This window comes from Narcine bancroftii, chromosome 2, assembly GCF_036971445.1.
Source record: "Narcine bancroftii isolate sNarBan1 chromosome 2, sNarBan1.hap1, whole genome shotgun sequence".
Lineage (NCBI taxonomy): Eukaryota > Metazoa > Chordata > Chondrichthyes > Torpediniformes > Narcinidae > Narcine > Narcine bancroftii.
Genome location: NC_091470.1, coordinates 301,689,146 through 301,712,360, shown reverse-complemented (window position 1 = coordinate 301,712,360; position 23,215 = coordinate 301,689,146). Strand labels below are relative to the sequence as shown.

Here is a 23,215-nt window from a genome sequence, read left to right as displayed (position 1 = left end):
TACTGATCTAACTTCCTGAATAAATACAGGACCATTCTGGGAGGGTGCCAGATGTAGCCAAATGCCAGCCATGAACTCCATCATCAGTTTTATCATTATGACTTGACGTGTTTTGTGATTTACATTTGTGAAGTTGTTCAACAGACAGCACGTTGCAGTTCTGACACCTGCTCTGAATGTATCAAAGGAGTTCATTCCCACAATTTTCAGCTCATATGATCATTTTGGTATTCTCTTTTCTTTTTCACCAATTTATCAATGAGGGACTCATTCAGTTCCATCCTTGTATGACATTGATATGTGAATTACCATTGTTTTAGTGTCTCTATGACTGAAGAAAATATTTTTATTACTTCAGGCTTGATTTCAGGGAGGATAGATTTTGTTTTGGCTCATTAACTCCAGATCTTTCCCTTTCTCTTGATGAGCTTTTCATACCAGAATTGGAAGACAGAGAATTAGAAACAGGCATATGTTTGTCATACTTAACAACAAAATAATTTTCCATTCCAGTTCTTAAAGCTTTGGCATGTTTTCTTGTATTTTCCCTATGAATGTTACTAGAATTCACATGATGCACAGTCATTGTTAATGGAAAGAGAGCAGGGAGATGGGTGCGCCTGCCAGTCATATAGAAGACTGTTTTGCAATGATGCATTTGGCTCAGATCAGCCAGCTAAACTGAAATATCAAGCCAGAACTGCAAAAGAAATATAATCTTGCTCACTCACAGAGGTAATGTGAATGCAGCTGATACCAATGTTGGGAGAAAAGGAAGAAGACAAGCCTTAAATAGTCCATGGGGAGGGGATTCTCTTTGGTTTCAGTCACAGAGACAGCTGTTATTGTTTCTTTTCCTCCTTTCTCTTGTCTACTTACTGAAAATGCTCTTGGTTTCATTCAAGTTCACAAAAAAATATCAGTAAAATACATCAATTTATGGGACACATTGGAGGCCCATGGGTTGGTGGATTGGGGTCTGTGGGGGTGTATTATCCTGATCTACTGTTACTTTCAGCAGAACTGAAACAGAAATGTTGCAGAACTCATGCTTCTTGCTCCATCCCTGAGTGCTCTGTCAATTTATAAAAAAAAACTGTGGAAGAAAATCAGAGAAACCTCTACTATTCATTGCCCTCTAAGTCTATTGCAAATGATAGTGTGTATATCGGTCCACTGAAAATCACATGAGGACAGTCGGCCTGAGAAAAATTAGTAAAATCATTATGATTTGAAGCTATTATGAAAGCAAAATAGACGTTTAAAGAAAAATAATCTTAGCACTTTCAGTGGGAGAAGATAGAGTTCAATTTTTTTTTCAAATTTTCTGACTTTGAGAGTTTGGAATGATATAATATTGGTAATACAGATATTATTTACTTTATGCATAGTTGAATTATATATTTTCATTATATTGTCGAGATCCATTTATGGACATATTGTTGATTTACAAAGCTTTAATTTTGCCATTATAAAAAGAGTGCAAATCTCCCCACCACCTCCCAACCCGCACCCACAGAGCCCATACTCTTCCTTCTATGGCATTTTGTTCCCATTCAAATAGCAGTGCTCTGCATTTTATCAGGATTCATCACATTTTATTCAGTGCAGCCCTCAACATAGCTTCAAAATGTCTTAACAGTCCTGAAGATTAGATCTCCTGCATGAAATCAGCTTTGAGCATGAGTATGATACAGGGTGTAATTAATCACAGTGAAAAAGTGGGTACTGGTCATTAGACAAATCTTGTAATGTTGACAAGTTTAAACAATTTTTAACACTGCAGAGAAAATAAAAGTGATTACCCAAAATATCAATATGCAGGTACTCCACTTGTTTTGAAGGACAGAGATATTATAATATAGGGAATGAATAATAGTTGCATGCGGTGGTAAGATCAAAATCAACAGCCTGCATGCACGAATTTGATGATGCTCCAGAAAAAAAGCAAGATTGTAACAGAAAGACTTGAAGAAACATGAGGAGGATGTTGAATCTCCTGAGAGCGATGATAAATTCAAGGCCAGTGATAGATGGTTTGAGTATTTCAAGTAGCATGAAAATCTACATAATATTCATCTTGAGGGGAGGCAGTAAAAATCTAAACCATGGCAGCAGAACACAATCTAAAAAAGTTGAAGTGAATCATCAAGATGGTTGGCTTTTCTCCTGAACAAGTGTTTAATGTGGGTCAGATGTGCCTCTTGGAAGAGATGAACTCAGCAGATGTGAACACTGCTTCAGACTTCAAGGCAGACAAAGATTGTCTCTCTTTTCTCCTTAATGCAATGCTGAAGCTGACGGAAAGCTTTAGCCTATTTCAATCTATCACTCATGGAATTTGAAGTCTCTAAAGGAATATTTATTCGCCCAATCTTCCAGTGCTGTGTCAACCTAACAAAGGGACATGGATGATGGTGCTCTTCCAAGATTATATTTCATAGTTTCTCTCCTTCAATGAATAATAATGTACAAGAAATAATCTGGACAAAAGAACCCTGGTTATCATTCATAATGTCCCGAGACATTAGATTTTCATCCAGGACATGGCAAGTAATGGCCATGGTGTTACTTCCCCCTAGAATTACTTCTTTGAATCAATCTCTGGGCCAGGGTACCATTGGAATGTTTAGGACTTATTACTGCAGTACATAATAAGACGTCATTTTGTCATCCAACGTCAATGACAAACCAGCATTTTGGAAATTTGGAACAGGTACAATCGGAAGGAGTTACATCAGTGACTCTTGGAATGCCATGACCCAGGCCACAATGCACAGCACAAGGAGCAATTATGGCCCAAGTGTGAGCATGACTTTGGTAGGTTTATAAATTCTGAGAAGATGTCAAGAGGGTAAATGTTGCTGGAATTGGTGAAGTAGATCAGAATGACATGGAACAGGCATGGGAATCCAAGGTTGAATAACTTACAAATGAGAATCTATTGAGTTCAAGCAACAGAAGTCACAAGAAGAATGAGAAACCATCCAATAGTTCCACCATCATCACTGAGAAAGCTCACTATGAAAAGGTATTTGAAGATGTTCTTTCACATTGAGCAATAACCTAATATTGCAGCATTAAAAACTGCTGTACGATAGAAATAGCCGTGCCTTGCAATATGGAGCTTCATCAGGTGGAAGGAAGGAGTTGTCAGGATTTCTAGCAGCATCAACATTGCAAGCTCTAACGAGGTCAACTATCTACACCACCATGATCGACTGAACACTCGAGGCAATTCTGCATCTTACCTTGTCCTCCAGGGTTATTTGACATGGACAGACACCAGTAACACATGTGTGCAAAGGAAGGAATTAGGGACTGAAGTTGACTACTTCCCCACTTGAACCTGCTCTACATTCCTGATTACCTAATTCCTCATTCATGCTTAACTTGGTAACTTCTCATTCCTTTCTTAAATCAGGATCATGCCTTTGAGCAAGATAATTCCAAAGATTCAGGATCCTCATAGAAAGAAAAGACCTCATTGTTGACTTAAATAGATAAGCCTTTATTTTGAAACATTGAATCTAACTCCAGGTTCTCCCACTGGAGGAAACATCCACTTAACATCTACACTGTTATGAAGAGAAAATGGAGGATCTGGGTCTAATCCCCTGGAGTAGAGGAGTTAAAGGGAGACATAAATGAGAGATATAAAATTATGAGAGGTAAAGAAAGTTGGAGTGCAGGACCAATACTACAGGTAGCTAAAACAAGAAGAAATATATTTGAGGTAAGGTCTAAGAGGTTCAGAGGAGATTTAAAGAGGACTTTTTCACCCAGAGGGTGGTGAATACCTGGAGCATACTGCCTGCAAGAATTGTTGACAGCATTTCAGAAGAGAGTCTGGTTGAGCAGATGAACCTCAGAGAATTACCTTACCTTTGGAAGTGGGATTACTATAAATACATATCTATGATCAACCTGAATGTGGTGAGCTTAATAGCTTTTTATCATGCTGTGTCATCATGAAGAGTCCTTAGGTTTAATATCTACCTGTTTTGTATATATTTATTATTTTAATTTGTAATATATAATTGTTAATAAATAATATTTTACTCATTTAGATATTGTATTGATACACCATTTCTTAAATGTTTATATTTCTTTGGCCAAAAGTCCTGAAGTCTGCCATGCAACCAAAGCTTTTACATTTAAAGGAATGAGAAACATCTATTTAGTTTACAATTTTTTTTTTGCTTAACAAAGCATTTTTCAATAACTTCACCCTTCAATAATTTAGGAACCTGCATTTTACAGATGACAGGTCCAAACTTGCCAAAATTATAGGAATTCGGTTTGTCTTCCTTTTACAAATGGACTCTGATAAAATGTTTCCCAATGTCATTATTATTATTGAAGCACGAGTTTTCAATGTTTTCTATTTGCTGCAACTTAATTAATGCCCAAACCAAGCCTGTGGTGCAGAATCCAGGTCTGGATCACAGATTACTCTTTCGAAAAAGACATAGAATGGAACCCTGCCAGAAACAGTCAGTGAGCTAGTTTGCATTTGTAGTCTTGATGAACAGGAAGAAGAAATGGGGCTTAACTCTGCACAAGGAACTCAGAGACACAGTGACATAAATTAGTTCTAACATTAAAGGTTAGAACCTGCACAGGAAATACAAGGCAAGCAAACGGCACAGCAGGGTACTGACTGACACATAAGTGAAAAGGTCACAGGTCATCAAATGAACTATTATCATAGCTGATATATAAATGGACTCTTTGTAATATTGTGAAAATAAATTGGAATAATTTAAATAGTGACCGTGTTTTCTGCATAAGTATTGAACAGAAGACATGAGAAATGAAAAAGCACCATTAAGTCAATATTCAATATCCCAATATAACAAGAAAATAACAGAAACAGTGAGCATTATGTTAAATATTTCTGAAAAATCCTGAAATATATTAACAAATAACAATATTTTGAATTACAGGAATCATAGTTGATTAAGCAAGTCATTCACATTATAAACAAAAATTGTCTCTTCTATTTCTCATAAACATTAGTTGATAATAAAAAAAACCCTATGGTGTCATAACATGACATCACAGTAAAATATTTAAATATGCATACAAAATTAAAGGCTCTTAATCTGAAGGGAGATAGTTATTGTAACAAGATGGATGAAATTGATGGCACAAATAAAAATGAACTAATAGTCATTGAGGAGAGATGGTTACTGTGTGATAAAGGCTGGAAAGTAAGTATTGCAAGTTTATGGACATTTCATAATGATAGGTAAAAAGAAAAGGAGATGAGATAGCTTTGTTAAAGAATGAGATTGGGATGGTGTGTGAAATGATCTTGGTTTAGAAGATCAAGATGTGGAATTCGTTTCGGTGGAGATACAAACATCAAGGGAAAGAGTGATCTGTATTCACTTTAAAGTAGCAACACTGTGGGATAGAAAATAAATCAGGAAATAATTGGGTGCCTGCAGTAATTGGAGGTGTTGTGGACAGTGAGGAAGGCTTTCAAAGCTTGAAAAGGGATCTGGACCAACTGTAAAAATGGTCAGAGAATGGCAGGTGGAATTTAATCCAGTGTGAGGTGTTGCATTTTGGAAGGTCAAACCAAGGTAGGATATGCTCAGTAAATGGTAGGGGCTTAAGAGTGCAGAGGAACAGAGGGATCTGGGAATACAGATACATAATTTCCTAAAAGTGGCATCACATGTAGACAGGGTTGTAAAGAAAGTTTTTGGCATTTTGGCCTTCATAAATCAAAGTATTGAGTATAGGAGTTGAGATGTTATGGTGAGGTTATATAATACATTAGTGAGGCCAAATTTGGAATATTTGTGTGGAGTTCTGGTTGTCTAACTACAGGTAGAATATCAGTAAGATTGAAAGAGTGCAGAGAAGATTTACTAAGATGCTGCTGAGTCTTCAGTTGAGTTACAGCAAAATATTAAAAGGATTAGGACTTTATTTCTTGGAGTATAGAAAAATGAGGGTAGATTTGATGAAGGTTTAAAAAATTATGAGGGGTATAGACAAAGTAAATGTGAATAGACTTTTTCCACTTAGATTGGGAGAGATAAATTTGAGAGGACACAGCTTTAGGGTGAAAGGGGAAAGGTTAGGAGGAATATTGGGAGAACTTCCTCACTCAGAGAGTGGAAGGGATGTAAATGAGCTGCCATCTGATGTGGTAAAAGCAGGCTCAAACTTCAATTTTAAGAATACATTGAATAGATACACAGATGGGAGAGGTCTGGAGTGTTATGGACTGGGTGCAGGTCAACGGGACTAGCGGAATAAAGTTTTGGCACAGAGAAGAAGGGCTGAATGCCCTGTTTTCTGTGCTGTAGTGTTCCATGTTTCTATGCAGGAAAAGTATTCTTTATTGTATAAGTATAACTGTGGGAGACTTTAACCTTCACAGAGATTGAATACATCAAATTGGCAATGATAGCCTTGAGGACAACTTCATGGACAATATTCTCGACTGTTTCTTAAAGTAATGCATTGCAGATCAAACCAGGAAACAGTCCATTTTAGATCTAGCTATGAGTAATGAAACAGGGACAGGATCAGCTAATAAAATCATTTATAAAGGATCCTCTGTAGATAAGCAATCATAACAAGATCACCTAAGGCATGGTAAGTTTAGTTATCAGTGCAAAACTACAACAGTACCAGTGACCAGGGATTGAATCCACTGCTGTCTGTAAGGAGTTTGCATGTCCTCCCCACAACTGCATTAGTTTTCTTTTGTTGCTCCAGTTTCCTCCCATGCTCTAAAGTAAGTCGGAATTAGTAGATTAATTGGTCACATGGGTGTCATTGGGCAGTGTGAGATCATGAGCCAAAAGGCCTGTAACCGTGTGGTATCTCTACATTAAATTAGAATTAAATTATTGCATTTTATATTGTGTTTAAAAGTAAGAAACATGGCTCCAAGATTAATACCTTAAAATGTATTTGGCACTGAAAGGTTCCTGATTGTGTCAGAGGTTCAGACCTGGAGCTGGAGTTGCTGATGGCTTGGACTGTAGGACTTGATAGTGTGTGGTTGCGGGGGCAGCGAAAGCATGGCAAATTCATGGACACATAGTGTCTCTGAGGAGACTCTCTTTTGTTTCTCTTTCTCTGACTGTAATGCCAATGGATGAATCTGTCTTCATTCCGGCAGATGAAAACAAATTCCATGTAATATTGCTTTGACTTTATTACATGACAATAAATTGAATCTTGATCTTGATACATCACACGACCTTCATCACTTCAACAACCTCCAGCTCCGTGAACTCAACTGCCTTATTTTCACCATGCATATCCAGTCACTATACATCACCATCTCCCATACCGAAGGCCTCAAAGCCCTTTGTTTCTTCCTCGACAATAGACTCAACCAAACCCCCTCCACCACCATCCTCCTTCAGCTGACAGAACTTGTCTTCACCCTCAATAATCTTTCCTTCGACTCATCCCACTTTATCCAAATCAAGGGGTTAGCTATGGGAACCTGAATGCACCCCAGCTACTGTATGCCTGCCTTTTTGTTGGCTATGTGCAGCAAAACATGTGACAAGCCTACACACGCAAGATTCCTGAACTCTTCCTCCACTTAATTGATGACTAATTTGGTGCTGCCTAATGCACCTATGATGAACTTGTCATCTTTATTCACTTTGCTATCAACTTCCACCCTGACCTCTAACTCCTTTGGCACATTTCTGGTAACTTTTTCCCCTCTCTCGATCCCTCTGCCTCCATTTTTGGAGGCGATCTATGCACAGACATCTATTAATTCACCAACTTCCATAGTTACCTCGACAACAACCTCTTCCAACCCCATCTTCTGTAAGGATTCCATTCCTTTCTCACAATTCCTCTTTCTCCTTCTCATCTGCTTCCAGGATGAGATCTTCCCTGCCATATCATTCAAGATGTCCTCCTTCTTCAAATAATGTGGCTTGTGCTCTACTTCCATCAATTTGGCTCTCACTCATGTATCTTCCATTACCTGCATATCGACCTTGGCTCCCTCTGCCCCCTTGAAAAAGGATAAGATTCCCCTTGTCCTCACCTATCACCTGCCTCCACATTCAATATATCATTCTCTACCTCTTCCACCACCTACTATGTGATCCCACTACCAGACACATCTTTCCCTCTCCTTCCCTCTCCACCTTGTGCAGGGACCTCTCTCTCTATCACTCCATCATCCACTCCTCCCTTGCCACCAATCACCTGCTTGGCATCAACCCTGTGACAGCAGGAGGTGCTGCACTTGAGCCTACACCTCCTCCCTCATCACCATTTGAGGTTCCAAACAATCCATTTCCAAGCAAAGCAACCCTTTACTTGTGAATCTGCAGGGGCCATCTACTGCATCCAGTGCTTCACTTGTGATCTTCTCTACTTCGGAGAGTCTTGACCCAGACTGGGAGGTCACTTCTTTGAGCACCTTGGCTCTGTAGTGTGGATCTCCAATGGCTGCTCATTACAATTCCCTGCCCAATTCTCATGCCAATATGTCTGCCACTACCAGACTGAAATCACCTGCAAATAAGAGAAACAACACTTCCTGTTCCATGTGGACACCCTCCAACCAGATGCTACTAACATCAACTTCTCCATTTTCCGCTGGCCAACCATATATCCCTGTTGCTCTTTTCCTCCAGTTCAGAATTCACAGAAAGGCCCCCTCCCTGATCCTTTCCTTTCTTGTCCTCCAATCCATGTCCAATTATCACTTTTTGACTGTTGGTCTGTGCTCCTCCTCCCTCCCTCCCTCCCATTCCTGCCTGCATTACACTGATTTCTTGAAGAAAGGCTCAGACCTGAAACATTGGTTAGATATCTTTACCTCCTATGGATACTGCAAGACTCGCTGAGTTACTCTGGCATTTCTGTGTTTTTACAACAATCGCAATATTTGCAGACTTTCCTCTTTCACTTCCTCAGCAACATATTTGGCATGCTTCACTGGTCAGGGCATTAAGTACAGGAGTAAGGACATCATGTTTCAACTGTACTGGATGTTGGTAAAACTGCTCTTTGAGCATTGTGCACAGTTCAGGTCACTGTAGAAGAAAGGGTCTTCCTAGTTTAGATTGATGTTGGTTAATACATCAGATACATTAACACAATTAACTCACCAAAATATTAATGCATAAATGCATAAATACAACTTGGTTAATGCTTATACTGGGAGGGGGACGACACCTAGGATGTGTGTTGCCGGCAATGACAGCCAAGCTGAAATTCCATTAGCCCTGATCAAGGACAGCAAGAGGGTCTGGTATGTGAGCTGCCTGATAACAACAGCCTGACATAAATTTCCCACAGTCTAATTTTTCTCTGGAATCATGTGACTTACAAGAATTAGGGGAACCAAAACTGTAGATCTACCCAAGGGGAGGGGGACCTGTCTGTGCATTTGGTCCACAATATGGTGCATCATGTAGATGGACATTGCATTGCTTAATGCTAATAGGATGATGTTTGGCATCTAGGAGGTGACTCCTTTGAGATTGGTTAATGTCATATAGCGATGGAGAATTTAAACCCATGCATTTGTATGTTCGGGGAGATCCTCAATCCTCTACAGAGGTGATGGTTTTCCCACAGGCTATGTATCAAATAAAGGAAATTGGGTGAAGAAAATTCTGAATCCTTCATTCCTTAGAAGTAAATCCCAGAGTAAATTGGTGATTGGGCCCTCACCCCAGAACCTGGATCAAGGATTGAACTGATCCTCCACATCACCCAACTATAGGAAGAATATTGTTATGCTGGGTAGGATTTAAAAAAAAAAGATTCACAAGGATGTTGCCAGGACTGGTAGGCTTGAATTACAAGGAAAGGCTGGGACCTTTCATGCTAGATATAGGAGGTTAAGGGGAAAACTTACAGTTTATAAAATCATGAAGAACTTGGAAAAGGCAAGGACATTTAAAACTGGAGGACATGGTTTTAAAGTGAGAGAGAAAAGTTTTAAAAGGGACTTAATGGGTATCTTCTTCATACAGGTTGTGTTGGGTGCATGGAATAAGCTGCCAGAGGAAATGGTAGAAGTGATGACAATTGTAACATTCAAAAGACATTTCGCCAGATGCATGGATATGAAATGATTGGAGGGATTTGGTCCTAACACAGGCAAGTGAGATGAGGTTGGTCAGCATGGGTAAGTTAGCCCAAAGCACTTGTTTTCATGCTGAAGAACTCCATGACTCTGTGACTTTATGACTCCATGTCATAAAAGGTTACTGCACTGGATATAAACATATTAGCATAGATGGAGGAGTTGCTGATTAACAAAAAACAGAGAGCCAAGATCTCTGGGGAAAGTTCAGGATGGCACTAATGGGGTGCCACAGGGCATAGCTATCTATTTTAATGACTTACATGAATGTCTGCAGACAAATATTTGATGAAACAAAGATTGGGGGGGGAGGGGTGTGGAAATAATGCATTCTGCAAGACACGTAAAGGTTTGTAAGCAGATAAATAAATAGGTAAACCCCTTGACAAATGGTGTATTATATAGTGGAATGTGAAGTTTTTCACATTGTTTATAAACATGGAAAAGCAGCTTATTGTTTGAATGCAAAAGGTTACAGAGTGCTGTGGAACAGAAGGAAATGGTGTCTTTCTGGGTAAACACAGAAATCCAGTATCACGGGACAGAAGATAGACAGGAAAGCTCAAGAAATGTTGGATCTTATTGCAGAGAGGATATTTCTCCTCTGGAAAAATTGTGGACCTCGGAGACATAGATTGAAAATAAGGGGTGCACATTTAATTGGAAATGAGAGGAATTTCTTCTCTTGAATCTTTGGAATTCTCTAACTCTGGCAGCTGTAGAGATTGAATTTTTGAATATATTTTTAAAAAGATAGTTTGTAGGACTAAGAATGAATTGAGAGTTATGGGAAACAGGTAAGAAAGTAGAACTGAGACCAAAATCAGATCAATAATTATATAGATGGTAGAACAAGCTGTAGGAGGTCATATCACTACATTCTCCTGCTATTCCAATTGTTCACAATCTATGGATAGGAAGAAACTCACTACAGACTTGGTTGCTCAGATGCCCAAAAGGCCAGTGATGGAAAGGTACTTCAGGGATGCAGAAAAATACATTTAAGTAAGTCACTTGTGGTATCTGGTCCTAAACTTTTCCAAAGGAATTCTAATATGTTGGTATCAACTAAGGTGTATCAACTGATCAATGGCTGTGGCAGAGCTCGTGGAGGTGTGGGCAAAGGGTGGTGAAGGTGAGGCCTCTACTGAGGCATTCTGTCTCCAAGAGGAGAAGGCTGATGGGAATAATAAAGATATGCTAAGGGTTAGAGTGGGAATCAATGGTTTGGACAGTGTTGTGGAGAGGAGGGTGGGCAGGATCAGAAGGGAGAGGAGGAACATTTTTTTCTCAGTGGTATACTGGAAATTGAAGTACTGTTCTTCCAGTCATCAGATGCTCACAATCTGAATTCAAGCAATTCTAAATACAATGGGTGAAAAGCAAGTCACATAAAATCTGAGGGGTTATTAAATGACGTGAACACATTTTCATAAAACGGTTGGTTAGCAAAACAATACATGAAGTTCTTAACATTTGAAACTATTCCTTTTGTAGTTAGAACCTGTTTTTGGGAACTTGTACAGATGACAGCACTAAACAGACATCAAACTTTTTTTTTCCAGTAGGTGTCATCTTCAGGTGATTTTCATGCTTTTTAAAGTGACTAACATAATGTAGTCATGTAGGTTAGTAAGCAAGGCATCCTCTTATCCACACATTGCAGCAGGTTTAATTCAAAACTTCTACCGAACACAGGAGGTGCTTGTGAAACCCCCATCCACATCATCACTGTGGATTATTTGAACAATGGGTCCAGGCAGCCACTGAGGCAAGACACAGCTAATTTTGACATTAAAACTGAAGAATTATATTGTGACAAAGACTCAGCATGACTTGTGAAGTGTAGATGACCTATGATAAATCCAGCCATCATCTAACAATCCAGGTCTACAACCAAAGGATCTTAGATCTTAAGACTCATCTGCACTTAATTACAGTATTGACTTACATTGGGCTGTAGAAAACAGGACCATTGCTTTTAGCTGTATAAAGGTAACCTGGGATGCTGTACACTGGGTCAACTTGATTGCCAAAAAGTCAAGAAAATCAATTCAGAAAGTCATGCAAATCTCTCCAAGTGATCTCCCTGAGCTGAACAAAAAATAATGAATGATTTTAGTTTCTGCCCAGTGACTCATGTTGGAATTTGCATGTGGCATTTAAAGGTATTGATCACTTGATTAAACTGCAGCAAGCAATTCCAGTGTGTTTATCAGTATGTCTGTTGCCAAAGAATTAAAGATTTGAAACCTGACAGAGGATGGCTGACAAAGGAACTCAAAACCAACATTAAAACCAATGAGAAGGCACATAAGTAAGCAAAAATTAGTGGGAAGATAGACGATTGTAGAAGGTAATTATAAAAACTCATAAAGACTAGCAAATAATATGCCATATGATGAAGAGTATCAGGGAAGGGAATTAAATGCTGTTACTATTTCAAGAGAGAAGGTGTTCAGAAAGCTGAATGACCTAAGGGTGGATAAGTCTCCCAGACCAGTTGAATTCCACCCTCAGATTCTGAATGAAGTAGCTGCAGAGAGTGTGGAGGCATTATAGATGATATTTCAGGAATCAATAGATTCTGATGTAGTCCCAGAGGACTGTAAAATTACAAATGTAACTCCACTATTCAAGAAGGGAACAGAAACTAAATTATAGAACACCCAGCCTTGTGTCAGTAGCTGGGAAGATGTTGGAGTCGATTGTCAAGATAGGCCATGGATTTCTGAAATCTTGTTTGACAAAGCTATTGGAATTCTTTCAAGAAGTGATAAGCAGGCTGATAAAGGAGATGCAGTGGGTATTGTGTATTTGGATTTTCAGAAGGCCTTTGACAAGGTGCCACACCACACATGAAGCCACTTAACATAGTATAGTAGAATGGGTAGAGCACTGGCTGATTGGCAGGAAGCAGAGGGTCAGAATACAGTGATCACATTCTGGTCAGCTGCTTGTTAGTGGTGTTTCACAGGGGTTGGTGTTAGGGCCATTTCATTTTAATGCTGTATATTCATGATTTGGATTATGGAATGAATGGCTTGTGGTCAGGTTTGTGGATGATATGAAGTAGGTGGAGAAGTAGGTAGTGCTGAGGAAACAGAGAGGCTACAGAATAACTTGGACACATTAGGAGAATGGGCAGAGATGTGACAAATGAAATATAATGTCACAGGCAGACTATTTTCTAGATGGGGAGAAAATTGAAAATACCAAGATGCAAAGGGACCTGGCTGTCTTTATGCAGCATAGCCTGAAGTTAATCTAGTATGTTAAGTTGGTGGTGAATATTGCAAATGCAATAGGAGTGATTTCAAGAGGAATAAATTATAAGAGCAGGCATGTGCATTTGAGGCTTTATAAGGCACTGGTGAGACCTCACTTGGAGTATCGTGCGCAATTTTGGGCTCCTCATTTAAGAAAGGATGTGCTGACATTGGAGAGGCTTCATCAAGGTTCACAAGGATGATTCCAGGAATTATAATAGGAGCATTTGCAGCTGTTGACCTGTATTTGTTGGAATTTGAGGGAGGATCTCTTTGAAACATTACGAATGTTGAAAGGCATTGCAAAGTAGATTTAGAAAGTTTGTATCCCATGCTGGGAGAGCCTGGGACAAGAGGCCACGACTTCAGGATTGAAGGGCATACACTTAGAACAGAAATGAAGAGAAATTTATTTTGCCAGAGGGTGGTAAATCAGTGGAATTTGTTGCCACAGGCAGTTGTGGAGGCCAAGTCATTGGGTGTATTTAAGGCAGAGATTGATAAGGTTCTTGATTAACTAGAGCATCAAAATTTATGGGGAAAAGGTCAGGCAGTGGGGCTGTGGGAAAATGGATCAGCTTTTGATTAAATGGCAGGACAGATTCAATGGGCTGAACAACCCATTTCTGCTCCTATGTTTTATAGTGTTTTATTTAATAGATAAAATGATTAAAATCCCAACCTTGCATTAGGCAATCAATAAATGATTTTGATCTTCTCAATGGCAATGGAGATAATTGGCCCACAGCTGCCTTACCTCAGTTCCTGTGCCACAGGCTCCACTGAAACTGTCAATAGAAGGAACAGGAGAATAAAAACAGGTAAGTTTATATTTCCACTACAAGAGCTTCTGTTGTTTGCACCTGTCTCCCTGTGATGACTCCAGCTGTAGTATCAAAATCACAAGTGAGCTTAAATTCACAGCTATGTCTTTGCAAGTTCATTTTCACTGGGAACAATTATTAATTCAAGCCATTTAAACGCAAATGACAAAATAATTTGGCTGACCCGAATAATTTTCGGTTGGAATCGGGCAATCATAATATTTAATACATCTTACATTTTTCCCATTCGAGTTTGCTGCACCAAATTAATATTTACAGATTATTTTAAATAATTTATGGACACCTTTCCTTGGTTCTTTAGCCATTTTTGTGCATGTACATTGGGATGATTTTTTTTTTAGATCTTACATAGTATGACAAAACCAAAATATGGTTAATAATAATTTCAGAGTCAGAAGGAAATTCCACAAGCATATTGAAGCATTATCAAACATTATCATTCCCAAATCCAGTTGTTTTATTTTGCTTTCTGTGCTTGTACAGAATATAGAAGAGATTATGGAAATTATACTTCTGAAAACGATTTGCCTCAAATAATTTATGTACCTTCTTTCAAACTCTCAATATGCCCTAAAGTGCAAATACGTAATCATTAAATTCAGGCAGAATGACCAGTTTGTTCTATAAGATCCACAAATAATCCATGGAAATTTCATCTGCTCCTCAGAGGATTGTTGACTAGGATATCAGATCAACTCTTAATCTTTTCTCTCCACGAATACAACACAATTTCTTATATGTGTTCAAATATAAAGGCATTTCATTCTGAAAGACCCATTTTCTGAAAAGATAAACTGCTCTCCATTCTGTGTTAAATCATTTAATTTGTGCATTGGCCCAAAAGATTGCAATGTTTTAGTACGGAATTTCAAATGTGACAACCATTTTTGATTTTTCCTTAAACTGAGTCTAGCTGTGGTTGTTCACCATCAAAATAATGAATAGGTTAGACCACTAATTAATCAGGCAGTGCTGCTCCACTCCACCCACACCATTCTGCATCAACACTACTCCCCTCACAGTCGCTATTCACCACAGCCCCTAATCTCCCCCTGCAGCCACTGTTCACCACAGCCCCTGCCAGGTACATCAAATTTTAGCTGATACTAAAAGGGGACTTGCTGTTCTATTTTTCATTGAAAGTCAACTGATCATGTATTATTTTAGACCTCAAAATTACTTTTAATTCCCTTTGTCTATGGTCTAACTATAAAATGTGAACAAAGTTACTCCAAATAGTAACAAAAGGAGAGATATTTATTCTCACACAGCAAGAATCTACCCACAGCTGACGTGGGCAGATAATCTGAACACTGAACATTCAGGCTATGAATACAGAATACTCCTGCCCTGCCAAATGATATACTGTATATTAGTATACTTCATTGTCTGTGATCGTAATTATACAATTTAGAAGTATAGATGGAGGAAAGGGAGCAAATATGATATGTTTTCTCTTTATCACACGACAGCAGAACTTAAAAAATCTTGCTGTGGCATTGATAAAGAGTACCATTTCTCATAAATCCTGTAAAGCCAAAAAAAACCAAATAGAAATATCAGAATGCAATGTTGAAAAAGTATTGATGCATACGTGCTGAAATTATGGAGGCAAATGCTTGCATTTTGCAGTAGGAAAACCCAGAGAGAACCAGGCAAACTGGCATCCATCTATGTTCAGAAAGCATGCTGATCCACATGGCACAGCAGTGAATGGAATTAGATTTCAGTGCTCTGGTGCTCTCATCTGTTTGAATAATACTAACAAAGATTACAAAGTTTTACCCCATGTTTCATCACACAAGGCAGTTTAGTCCATATTTCTCTTGGATAAATAATACAGCTTCCAATCAATACAAAATTTTGATATAAAATTTAGTTCTTGTCTTTATTTCATTTGTTTTTACCTTCTTTCTATGGCTAGATTTGTATTTATCAAAAAGGAAAAATGCATCCACTAAGGTAGTGTTCAGACTCTCAACTGCTGTTTGAATGCTCAAAGAAATCGTGGCCATGCAAAAGATGAAGATGATGGACCACGATCATCCAGTAATCACTGTTGACATTGACACTGGAACTTTGTCCTTGCTTACATGTGCCAAATTTGTGACAGTAAAGCAGTTACGTCTGATCTCATTTCTTTTCAATGAAACCTGAAAGTCTTCAAGATCAGCATGGCATGCAAGCAGAACTTCGTTGCGATCAAGGGAAATTTTCTACAACTGGAAGTTTACTTTATTTTCTGTACAATTTTGTTCATTGTTTCTGGTGGATTTTATCTTGTGGAGTTGAGGATTAGAGAAAAACATATTCGGCAAGAAATTAGATTGATAAAAACTAAATTGCCTCTGGATTTATCGCGCAGTTCACGCATAAAAAGAGTATTGTTCACGTTTTGAACTGTTTGCGCTAAATAACTTGCCCATGTGGTCTCAAGCTTCCTCCTAATGTGACTGTCATATTTTCTGAATGTGATGGGCATAATGCATCTGTCACTGTGACTGACACTCTTAGTAAAACACAGAGTCCATCATGCTGGAAGGAATAAATCTGACATAAAAGTTTCCACTGGGGTCTTTTTATTGGATTTTTGATGCTTTGATCTATACTTAGGGGTATAAGCAATGAACATTTTAAATGATTGCAGGGGATTTATAAAATCTAAAAAAAAGATATATCAATGCATTGATATCTTCATGTCATTTGTCCTTGACCCAAATGTATCTACTGTTGGGAGTGGCTTAGAGTCACCTACACTACGTGCTGTAATTGGCCCTCTCTCCATGCATTATTATCCCACTCTCTCCCTTCCCTCCATCTCCTCATTTTCTGCAATCTCTCCCAACTCAAAACACCTTCTCTGTCATTTGCACAGCACACTGCTTCAAAGAGAACTCTTTACCCCCACTCATTTGGATCCCATAAGCCAGCATGCAGATGTGGAGGACCTGCTGCTTGTCCATGAAGGTTGCATTTCAATGTCTTCAAAGGGAGGAAGTCACCCAGGAATTACATCCTTAAGCAAAGATCTTCCAGTTTTCCAATGTTTTTGGTGACACCAGACTGCATACTGAGGAAAAGTGTAGCACCCATTTAGTTAAAACAAGGAGAACAATGGGCCAGGCAATATTCATGGAGAGAAGTTCACAGTCAACATTTCACTTCAGTTCCCTTTTGTCTCATTAAAAGTGTCCCAACCTGAAATGTCCCAATTTTCTCTCCTGATTGATGCCCTGCCTGTGAATTGCCTCAGGTTCTCATTGATTGCATCTGTATTTTCTTCTGTCTCCTATTTAGTGCACCTGCTATGTCGGAAACCCAATTTCTAGGCAAGTAGGTTTTAATTGTGTATCAGAATTGTTTCTCGCTGTGTCCAATTGGTGACTGAGTGACCCACAAAGTTTCCAAAAGACTCCTAGTGTTATATTGGGGCACATGTTTCTGGTAGCTTGGCATTAGATCAGAGGTCAATCCACAGGGCCAGAAGAGTAGCAGAGAGGATCACAGGAGTCTCCCTTCCTCTCCCCCCCCCCCACCCCATCAAAGTGATCTGCAGAAATCGTTGTCTGAAGAGGGCACGCAAATTCATTCAGGATCTCTTCCACCATGCACACAGTAACTTTCAGCTGCTCTCACTGGGGAAGAGGAACAGGTTTATTAGAGCCAGCACCACCAGGCTGAGGAACAGGTTATGCCAACTGGCAGTGAGAATGCTGAATGACCAAAGGGGAACTGCTCACACTAACCACCCGAGACTCTCATTTGTACCAATTAATATTTATTTATTTGCACAGGTATAAGACTTGTCCTGCATATGTATTATTTATCTGTATGTGTGGTTATGTGTCTGCATGCTTTGCACCAAGGACCAGAGTACGCTGCTTCTTCAGGTTGTACTTGTACAATCAGAAAACAATAAACTTGACTCAATGCGTACAAATGTAAAGGAGTGGTGAGCATTTATTTTAGCATCCTGCACCACTGAGTTAGAGGCAGGATTTTCAGTCACTCCAAAGCAGAGACTGTACAAAAGGTCAGTGGCCCTGAAATTCATCCCTGGTTGGTCTCAACAGCAGGCTGTACTCTGACTTCAAAATTTCAATCTGTCTGATGATTTCTGAAGGCATTTTGTGTGATCAATTGAAAATTAATTGAGGCAAATTTGAATGTAAAATTGATAATGATGTCTCTGATCAGCACAGAAGAGCAGGAGTTTCTTGTAGTCATGATCAGCCATTCCATCTTAGACATTCTAGTTCCTCCCCTGCAGACCATGCTCATGTGGAAAATACATTAAAATCCATTAGGTTAAAATGGGCAAGCTGTCTCTATCGGCATTAGAAGGGTCTACAACTTGTTTAAGTCGATAAACTAAAGGAAAATATGGTTAATGCTGACTTCAAGGAGACATCATAAAAGTGACTGCATGATTTTGGTCTGTTGCCTGAAATGGAGCCCCTTAATTAAGATTCATCAGCCTTCCTCTCATCACATGGGGTACCCAATATAGGTTCCTCTTGAAATCCTAATCTATGCAGAATTACCTCACAGCAATCATAGTTTTTGAACCAGAATTGTGTTGCAAATTCTGTTAGAAAGGTTAAATCTGTTTGGTCCTTTCTCATCACTATCCAAAGGTTTTTTTTTTCAATGTGGAACTATATGGGCAGTGAATTTTAACCAAGTGCTTTTGTCACAATTGTCCAGAGAGGTAGCACTTACTGTAAAGGCTCACAGTGAATGAGCTCTATAGGGTGAGGCAGCAGTTAGGGAAGAAAAATTTGTGGAAATGCGAAACAAATTACTCATGTCTTCTATTATTTTTTTATGGTGGGGAAGTGACAAATTGACTACTTTTCCTAAAGATCTAAATAAGATGATCATCATTTAACAACAAAGTAGAAGTGGAAAGGGGGGAATTAACCATGTAACACATATAAAATACAGGTTTTAAATAAGGGGCAAACACTCCTGAAGAAAAGTAGACCAACACAATTATGATACAGGTGTAAAGTGGAACTCACTTTTAATGGTGCTGATGTGAGGATAAACCTGACTTCATAATAGGAATACAAATGAATGCTTCAGTGTGAAGCAAAACCAAAATATTTGTAATTGAGGTACAACTAATAAACATTGAAGGCAAAAACCAAAGGAGCCATTTCCACCTTCAAGAATTTCTTTTGCATCAAACACTCCATCAAGATTATTCAAAGCTTTATCTCAAGTCGCACACATTAATGTATTCGCATCTTAAGGGAATTGTTACTTGGGGATAGTTGAAACAAAGCAAGTGCAGAATATTTGGTGAATGGCTTTTTTCAGCAATCATGCAAACTAGAATGAAGTAAGATGTCATCTCTCCCTTGAAACACCAAGAAAGAATTTTCAATTGGTGGCAGTGACCAATGAGGCAGACCAGTGAGGGGCTCTCCAGCTGCAGAACGCAAAGGCTGCGGCCTGTTGGTGACACTAGACGAGGAACCCACACAGGCTACAGGCTGCTTCTTGGACTCACACTCAAAAGACTCACACCAGGCTGACGACTGTCAGAAACTGGCTTAAGACTGGCTGAAAGGTTACCAGGTATTGGAACCGAGGAGAGAGGGTGCTAAGGGCAGAAGGGCTGCTGAGGGGCTTCAGGTGTTGAAAGCTAATTGTGTTGTAGGTTTGGATTTGGCAATGGCTTGGACTGTGAAGTTGCAGAGGCTACAGGAGCAATGGAGGTGAATTCACAGACAATCAGTGAACTGAAGGGACTCTCTTTTGCTTCTCTTGCTCTGACAGTAAGGTGAGCCGGGAAATTTCTGCTGTTGTGAATATTTGTCTGCCTTACAGCAGACTAAATGCAATTCCATGTAATATTACATTTGTTTTATCACATGACAGTAAAAAGAATCTTGAATCTTGGATCTAAATGATAAGGTATAAACAAAGCTTTCATTTCAAGATCCAAAGATCTAGTCATGAGAAATTTAATTTAATTTCACATTCAGAGCATCATATGACATGGTTTGACAACAAAATGAAGATTTTAGCTTTTGAAGGGAGGGAATAGTGGGATTCCATTTAAATGGGCAGCAGCCAAATTGTATGAAAATATCAAGGGGCAGGTGGAGATGCATTGTCCGCAGAAGCCAAATTTGTTATTCTTGGAACGACAGTAAACCGGACAGTTTCTTAGTGCATGAGTAAAGCACTTCACTTTGAACCATAGACTTGAGCCTGCACCAATAGAGTTTAAGATTCAAGTTAAATTTAAAGAGTTCTCATATGGAGACAATTTGAAACAACAAAATTAAATAAACTCTGTTTCCCTTCCATCTCCTTCTGATTAAAAAGTCTTTGACATGAAACATTAGCTCTTCCTACAGGTGTGTCTGATGTGCTGAGTATTTCCTGCATTCTCTACTTTTATTTACAATTAAATCCAAGTTTTTATCTAGTTGAAAAATAGATATTGTTCATTTCACCTATTGTATTCTTAATCTAGCTGTTACATCCACACACCATATGCCTCTTATCATCTTGACTGAATAGAATCCAAAATTGAATCTAATTCAAGTAGAACACCAACAAGTTAAATTCTATTTGTTTCAAGATAATGTAGTAATTCCTTCAATGAAGCATACTGGATTATTTATTCCTCTGGAACATCCATTTGTTTATCTTACGGGATTTTGACCTGCAGAGAGCAGCATTTTGGTATCTGCTGACACCATGTGAGCATTTTATGTGAAAATATATAGATACAGAAAATTTTGGCCAAGCTTTGAGTTGATATTGGAACATTTCATTTTTTTTAAATTTTTGTAACAGTGGTATCACTAGTAAGCTAACATTGAATGCCCATTATGAACTGCAATTGTGAAAAATGTTGCCTTCTTGAACTCCTGCAGTCCTTTACGAAATGCAAGAAATAAGAATCAGGTCAGGCAGATGCATGCAAATAGAAACAGAGTTACAATTTTTGGTCAAAAACACTTTGTCAGGATGAAGGAAAAATAAGTCAAAGTTTCTCATTTTCACTCTTTACCAGTTCTGATGGAAGGTTTTCAATTTGATACAACTATGTTTCTCTCTGCACAGATGTTGCCCGACCTGCTGAGTGCTTCTACCATTTTGTTTTATTTCAGATTTCTAGCATCTAGTGTTTGCTTTTAATGTTCACTTACATTGCTGTTGAGTGGAGAGTTCCAGCATTTCGATCCTGTGATAATTAAGGAACAGTATATCTAAATTAGGAATACTTAGGATGAAGTGTGACTTGGAAGAGAAACTATTAATGGTGGTGTTCTCCTCCATCTGTGACCCCGTACTCCTTGGTGGTAGAAGTGGAGAACTTGGCAAATGGAACTTACTATCTAAGAACCCTCTTACTGCAGTACATTTTGCAGAGTTAATGGTCTGCAGCCACTGTGTGCCAGTGTGGACTAGCAAATATTTCAGGTGGTGGATGCAAGCTACTTTATCCTAGATTCTGCCAAGTTCTTTGAATGGTGGTGGAGCTGCTCTCATTCAAGCAGATAAGGAGTATTCCAGTGGGTTTTTGACTTGTGTCTTGTGAAAGGAAAGACTATGAAGGTTCAGAAGCTGAGTCATAAAATTCATTTGGAACATATTTCACACTCTTGTTGCTACACTCGGTCGAAGTCGGCAGCAGAGTTAAAGAAACAATCATTTATTTTGGAATTCATCATTACAGTTGCAAGTTTAACAATTGCCAATCTGGAAAACAAATTATAATTTTACCACCTCACTCCATCAATTACCCTGCTTTAGCTCCTCAGTGCTGAACCATTATTCAGTGCTGATCCCTACAGGAATACTACTTTACCCACTGGTGGTCATTGTCATTCTTGGAACGATGTTCAAAATAAAATGCTGCAATCATCAAAAGAAATCTCTTGCCTTATTGTGGTCTAATTGCTCATAAGAACACTCTGAATGTGAAAGATTTTTATAGCTAAGGTTAAACAGAGATAATAATATTTTAACATGCACTTTCAAAGACCACATATGTCATGTGGCCTATTATTTGCCCTTATTAAAATTGTCAGTGGAGTTTAAGGGTAAAAGTAGCTTAATCCTTCCTCTATTTAACACAAGTGTGCATCACAATGGAAAAAGGCCTGCCTATTTGAGGTGCACCACAGGAACAAATCTGTCTTGTATTGTGTACAACAAAATAATTCTTCAACTTTTCAACCACTCACCCCTCGATCCTTTTGAACGAGTACGCAGTCTCTTTTCCTCAATGTCTGAATCCATCTGCAACACAGAATAAGCACTCACCTTACTTTTAAAATAATAAATAAAAAAGACTTTTCCTTAATAGTTTTGCAGTTTTATGCATTGTTTCCATCAAGCCTATCAACGTCATTACAGGATGAAGGTCATTCTAATTTTTTGTATTCTCAGAAAGGAATTGAGTGAACAGGATGCGCTGTTACCTTAGTTTAAATGAGAAACATGACTCTTTTATCTAATGTTGTGTTGTGATTGAAAGTAGTGACCTGTATTAGATTTATAACAGGGGAGCAGGTGTGGCTATGATGGACCTTAATTTCCTTTAATAAACCTTTTGTGCACTGCACTCATATGGCAATATGATGCTCTCTGAGGCCCTGCACATAATAGGTTCATTACTTTTGATTACTATGGTCTATTGAGAGAAAAAAACTCACCAACACACTATATTATATATTGTTAAACTAATATATATATATACCATTTATTCTTGTTCTTTCACTAGTTCACATTTGGCACTTAAAGAGATTTTAACAACTTGATACTTGAAGCTATCAAAAGATACAACCGTGAATTTTATATTGGGTAAAATTAACATGTGTGATCTTTTTTCTTAACACATCCATCTCACAAGTTGATCCATATTTGCTTTGGCTGTATAGAACAAAAAATACATCTTTAATCTCTTATGGTGGAAAATATTCAAAACAGTTAAATCATTAAATCTGGGAGAAAATTAA

The 23,215-nt window shown here is 38.5% G+C and overlaps 1 protein-coding gene across 2 annotated transcripts in view; it reads right to left on the bottom strand.

Annotated features, from left to right (window-relative positions):
- Positions 1–23,215, bottom strand: part of st18 (ST18 C2H2C-type zinc finger transcription factor) — a 184,293-nt gene that overhangs the window by 74,227 nt on the left and 86,851 nt on the right. Inside the window, exons 3-4 of one of the 2 annotated variants that reach the window (XM_069921506.1) lie at positions 22,442–22,496; positions 14,138–14,168 (exon numbers count right to left, since the gene is read on the bottom strand). In XM_069921506.1, the coding sequence (XP_069777607.1) occupies positions 14,138–14,168; positions 22,442–22,496 (86 nt within the window). The remainder of the gene's footprint in view (positions 1–14,137; positions 14,169–22,441; positions 22,497–23,215) is intronic. The other variant, XM_069921507.1, reaches the window with a different exon arrangement.